General features: G+C 38.2%; 1 protein-coding gene across 2 annotated transcripts; it reads left to right on the top strand.

The window, feature by feature from the left end:
- The first annotated feature begins 800 nt into the window (after positions 1-800).
- LOC136768787 (butyrophilin subfamily 1 member A1) lies at positions 801-5,423 on the top strand. 2 transcript variants are annotated; one of them, XM_066723147.1, is made up of 9 exons: positions 801-903; positions 1,221-1,295; positions 1,848-1,940; positions 2,103-2,207; positions 2,554-2,592; positions 3,125-3,160; positions 3,730-3,759; positions 4,241-4,267; positions 4,444-5,423. In XM_066723147.1, exons 3-9 carry the CDS (start codon positions 1,925-1,927, stop codon positions 4,980-4,982), a joined length of 792 nt encoding a protein of 263 aa, XP_066579244.1. In that variant the 5' UTR covers positions 801-903; positions 1,221-1,295; positions 1,848-1,924; the 3' UTR covers positions 4,983-5,423. The 2 variants fall into 2 exon arrangements, with proteins under 2 accessions (XP_066579244.1, XP_066579245.1); XM_066723148.1 differs by lacking the exon at positions 1,221-1,295 and having other exon boundaries at positions 825-903.
- Positions 5,424-5,926: the final 503 nt, after the last annotated feature.

Genomic DNA, 5,926 nt, shown 5'->3' with positions numbered 1-5,926 from the left:
TCCGCCCCAGTGTTTTGGTTGTGTTATGGGGACGCCCTGTTTTTTTAAAGAGATATAGGAGCCATACATGTCTGCTCCTTGGTAGTTTATTTCCCCATGATTTTGATTATGCTGTAAGTGGCCCGGACTAAGTACTCCAGAGTCTGTATATCATAGTAATAATAATATTAGCAACAACTACAACACAAACAACAATTACTCAGTTCATTCAAGGGATAATGGAAGTATAGGCTGAAAACTGTTCTACAAACTCTGAAAATATGTTATAGACAAATTGACAGATGTTTAAGCTAATGATTAGTATGAAGGTAAACACAATAATCAATATATAACGGTTTCAAATGAGGGGTGTTAATGATTATGGCTATATATAGGCTGTCTGCCTATCAACCTATAGTTTTCAATGTTTTGTGAAGACAGTATGTGTCATTCTATGTGAGGCTTTCAAATGTGCTTCTTCTAAGAAAAAACACAAACTAATCAAACATAATACTAATACTAATCATCATAATGGACAAATAAGTAAATTACTGGTGGGAGGGGGATCTGCTGGTGTCAAATTAAACTAAAATGTATTTGTGGAAAAACTCTCCTGAGAGGAGCTGGGTGCAAATTCAGGTACAACCTTGTCTGGTATGTCTTATTCTGTTAATTATAATGTTAAAATTATCACATTTTAAGGAAGAAGGTGGCTTAGTTGCATTCCCTCTCTCTCTCTCTCTCTCTCTCTCTCTCTCTCTCTCTCTCTCTCTCTCTCTCTCTCTCTCTCTCTCTCTCTCTCTCTCTCTCTCTCTCTCTCTCTCTCTCTCTCTCTCTCAGCTCTGTCCTGATACAGTGTATAAGCTTTGTTGTCTGTCTGATTTTTAGATGTTGTTAGCAATCTTGGAGCAATTGGGATGCAAGGTATGTATAGAGTTGTGTGAGAGTGCTAAAATGTTCAGTATGTGGATGTTGTGACCAATGCTATTAACATAAATAAATATAGAGAGAAATGGCTTTATATTACATGCAGCAATTAAAGGTGAATAACCCTGGCTAGCTGCAGCTCAGCACACAGTCTGTAAGTGTATATGAATGTTTATACTGAATGCATTTTTCTTTAAAGACACAGACTAAACATGTTCCTAAGTGGGCTGGTTAATAGCTAACTAAAAAACAGTCAGAACATATCTGACTCCAAAGGTTACTCAAGCTGAGAATAACCTTTTAATTCCTGCCAGTGAGAGTGTGAACGCCCTAGTGAGAAAATGGTGAAAGACTGAGAGCTATGCTGAACCAGAACCACTGGAGCCCGAGTAAGTCTAATCTGACTGTATCAGTGAATTCATGTTCTCTTTCTCTAATCCAACGGTGGTGTGAACCCTGTGCGATTTCACACAGATTGGCAGAATATTAAATCTTTACTGAATAGAAAGGCTGTGGACGCGTTACCATGAAACAGAAACCTGCATTTATGTACACAGAGCAATGGGGAATCAGGACAGGAGGGGGAATTCCTTTATACTTTCCCTAATTAACTGGATTGATGTGGGGTAATGCCATTTTCATATCCAATATTTTAACTGTTGATCAAAAAGTGGTGAATAACTCCCCAGTGTAACAAAATTTCACCCCTGAAACACAATCTGCCCAGGAAGCCTATAAAATGGTCAAACTGATAAGATGCTTTCAAGTTATCTTACATTGCCTGCTTCTTAGAGAGAAAACCATTATTATTATTATTAATAATAATATTATTAATATTATTATTATTATTATTATTATTATTAATAATAATAATAATAATAATAATAATAATAATAATTCCTTTCAAACGCAGACTGTCCTTTTGTCCCACTTTATTACAGTGAATGCTGCACTCCACCTTCTCACCAACATCAAGGGAAAGTAATCGGGATTCGCAAGCATCATCTCAGCACGAAAAATGGAAAATCCAAAAGGTATCACCGATGAACTCTGTAGGTCTTCTCTTGCTAGCTAGCGGTACACCTGGTATTATTATTTTAAAAAGATGCACAGAAGCAGTAAGGACAATAAGCCTTTTCTTTACAAATGTTGATATATTTGATGAGTGATTGAGTAACTGATCTTTCCTTTTATAGATGACACCTGGAAAAACGTCTCCATTGCACTGATCGTGATCATCGTTGTACTGGTTGTCCTTGCTGTTTGCTTCACTGTGTGGTATTTTCATTTCAGGAAGAAAGGTACGTTCTCAAAAAAATAATACAAAACTGGTTCACCTGCTGCAGCTGCTGGTACACTGTTGTTAGAAAAAAGTTAAAATAATCAGCTTGAACTGTATTTATTTATTTTAAACAAGGGGATAAAGAAGTATAATTTAACACCAGTAGACAAAGTAACTGAAAGGTGAGTGTGGTATTGTTCCAGAATGTCTCAATTTCAATTTTATAATTAGTTAGTTAGTGGGCATCAGGGACATTAACATTGTTCCAGGTTGTGTCTATGTCAGTTTGAAAGTGAGTAACTGGAAAATGGAAAACAGGGAGCAAGCTGGAGACTAGCTGATTGACGATTTCTTCTCGGTTTTAGGCACATCACGTTCCAAGGAGTCACACTCCCAGGATGATTGTAAGTAATTAGATCTAAAGAGATGCTGAATAACACAATGAAAGATTGGCCACAATGTGTTCTGGGCTGTATCTCAAAAGTTCAAAGCAGCTCTCTGTGTGGATCAGTAGAGGAAGAGAAGTCACTCAGGATTTGACTATGAGATAAATCAATGGCTACTTGTTGGCCAAATGAGTATCAAAAAGTCAGCAATTCACTATCATTTGCACTGGATTTGAATTGCATTTGAGGTGGGATACAGAGAGTCCGATTAGAGTACACCAGTGGTCTGATGTATATGGACAAATAAATACTGGCAGTGGGGGGTTCTGGGGTTGATATAAACTGTATTGTGGAAAAAACTATCCTGGAAGAGGTTGTATACAAATTCAGATACAAATCCTCCCTGTCTAGCATGTTTTTCTCTATTTATTATTATGTTCAACTAATCATGAATCAGGCACTAACACATTTTAAGGAACAAGATAGCTTAATTGCATTTTGTCCTTCTCCTAACACAGCGTATAAACTTTGTTGTCTGTCTGATTTTTAGATGTTGTTAGCAATCCGAGAGCAATTGGGATGAAAGGTATGTATAGAGTTGTGTGGGTGCTACAATGTTCAGTATGTGGATGTTGTGACCAATGGTACTAACAGAAAAAAATATATAAAGAAATGGCTTTAAATTACATACAGCAATCAAAGGTGAATAAGACTGGCTAGTTGCAGTCCAGCACACAGTATATGTTTGTATTTATGTATGTATGCATGTATATATACAGAGTACTGGTGTCTTCATAACAACCTTTTAGCATGGCTGTCTAGCATAAAAGATAAGTTAAACCTAAAAATGATTTTCCCTCTTTTCTTTCCATGGGTTGTCTTTAAACAGTAGTCCAATCCATAATACTCTCCACCAGGGGCAGGCAATTGATTTAATTGAAGTTCAATTGCTTGTTTATTTCAGGTCTTAATCAGTTTGCTAATTGTCAGGAACCTGGCCCTCCAAGACTGGAATTGCCTCGCCCTGCTTTACATCATCCAAATATAGCAGCCAATAAACTTAGCTAAAACATGTTTTGGGTTCTCATGAAATGTATATAAACTCTTCTCTGTGTTCTGTCTTCTCTCTCTAATTGTTTGACCATCTTTTCCCAGACTTACTATGCAATAAAAAGGCCATTGAAGGTTAGTAGAATACTATTTGCTACACGTATCATAATGCTTTGGTAATATTATGGCTGTTCACAATGAATTCATTTTGAACAAGGGTAATTATATGATGAATTATGTCATGAATACATCATTATATAATATGCCATCATGATGAACCCAACAGAAAATCACGTATTTCTTCAATAACTCCGGAGGAATAACATTTGAATGCGTCACACTTCCACCCAGTTCTGCTGTAGCCCCAACCCCAAACCTAGTCTGTCTCTCTATCCTTAACCCTGACCCTAACCTTGACATACATGTGATTTTCAGCACATGTGTTCATGCGTTAGTCCTGTGGTATCCATACAGCAATTCATTACGAATGGGTCCCCATGTTGTAAAGTAGGACAGAGTCACAAGTTTAGTTCCACACGGTACTGCGTTTAATGGAAGAGGAAATTAGACCTGAGGTTAATCAACTGATTTGATTAATTATTTTTTTTCTCCTCAGGAGTGGAATGGAGAAACAAAATGACAGGTATTTCCTCATTCACACAGTCTACATGTTACCTCTACGCACATCTGATTTCCTTATTCTCCCCCTGACTTCTCGCTGCTCCTGTGACAATTGCTCTGATGCAGCTAATGCACCTTCATCAACAATCAATTAATTATCTTCTCTTATGTCCCCATTCTCCCCCCACCCACCACCAGCTAAAGTGACTCTAGATTCCAAGACCGCCAACTGCTACCTCAACGTTTCCGAGGACCACCTCGAAGTCAGCTGGACTCCGAATCGGCAGGTTCTGCCCCAATTCCCAGGCCGGTTTGATGAGTACCCCTGTGTCCTGGGGGAGATAACAAATGCACCCAGGGGACACTACTGGGAGGTGCAAATGGGAAAGAAAAAGTACTGGGAAATAGGGGTGGCTAAAGAGTCAGTACAGCCACAGGGGCAGTTGGTCCTCAGCCCGGAGAATGGTTTCTGGGTCCTCAGCTTGTGGAATGGGGAGAAGCTCAAGGCCTTGACTGATCCTGAGACTTACTTGGATGTAACCTCCATTCCCAAGAGACTGGGGGTGTACCTGGACTATGAAAGCAAGATGGTCTCTTTCTACGATGCAGAGAAAAGCACTCACATATACACGTTTGAGAAAGAGGTTTCTGGGAAGGTCCTTGCCTTCTTCTCCCCTGGGAACAACGACGAGGAGCCACTGAAAATCATTCCAGTCAGGGACTCTGGTGGTCTTTGAGCGTGTGCTTATCAAATTGAGAGGCCTACAGAGTTAATAGATTCGTAGAGATCTTAACAGAAGAGTTGAAATCATATTTAAAAATATAGTCATATTTAAATTAAAATTAGATCGTTTATCTACCTATTTTTTCTTCCGCACATTTTCTCTATTCAAGAGCATTGCATTGTAATATTTTATTGCGTTTGATGTTTGCTGAGTATTGGACAGTGTTTTATGCACTAATTATTGTAACCCAGTGTGCTTTCTTGTTTTCTACATATTAGGTTTAAGCACTCCATCCTTGCTGTATGTTTACTGTAATGTATTTGGCAGTGTGAATGTATATCACCAGGCATGAATCAAAATAAATAAATACATTTACATACTGGAAAGAGTACAATGCAAGCAATGTATTAAAATATCCCTTATTTGATTTTATAATAACAATTTTACATTAAAGGTTGTGTGTTGTGGTTATTCCTGCAAAAATGCTTCCTGTTGTCTTGGTACTGTATGTCTTTTTATGGCAAAAATAAATGCATTTGATGGATTGGTGTCCCATCCAGGGTGTGCCCTGCCTTGTGCCCTGTGCCCAGCGGGATCACCGTAACCCTGCATTGGATGATAATGAATGATTGAACTATTGGTATCAGACGTACAATTCCAAAGATGATCTTGCCGAACCCATATAAAAACACTGAACAACCACAGATTAAAACCATGCTAAGAGAGTGAAAATCCTAAGTACATTTATTGTGTCGGGGGTGAAACTGCATCACAACGCCATTATTTGAAACTCACAAACAACACCAAGACTTAACCTGTGAACGTTAAAAATGTAGAGTGTACGCTGCTCAGTGTGCTCAACCTTGAAACCACATCCTGAATCAAACAAAAGTGAAAGTGAAGGTCAGTTTTAGAATGTTTCTCACAATATTTTTGTGAAAGCAACATCATTTCAA

The sequence above is a fragment of the Amia ocellicauda genome, chromosome 14 (assembly GCF_036373705.1).
Source record: "Amia ocellicauda isolate fAmiCal2 chromosome 14, fAmiCal2.hap1, whole genome shotgun sequence".
In the NCBI taxonomy this organism is placed as follows: Eukaryota; Metazoa; Chordata; class Actinopteri; order Amiiformes; family Amiidae; genus Amia; species Amia ocellicauda.
The sequence above is the reverse complement of the archived record's forward strand: the minus strand, read 5'-3'. Positions and strand labels throughout refer to the sequence as shown.

Bases quoted from the DNA above. Each gene is read 5' to 3' on its own strand.
- LOC136768787 (XM_066723147.1), top strand. The intron at 2,208-2,553 runs GTACGTTCTCAA...TCTCGGTTTTAG, and splicing joins TTTTCATTTCAGGAAGAAAG to GCACATCACGTTCCAAGGAG. The intron at 4,268-4,443 runs GTATTTCCTCAT...ACCCACCACCAG, and splicing joins ATGGAGAAACAAAATGACAG to CTAAAGTGACTCTAGATTCC.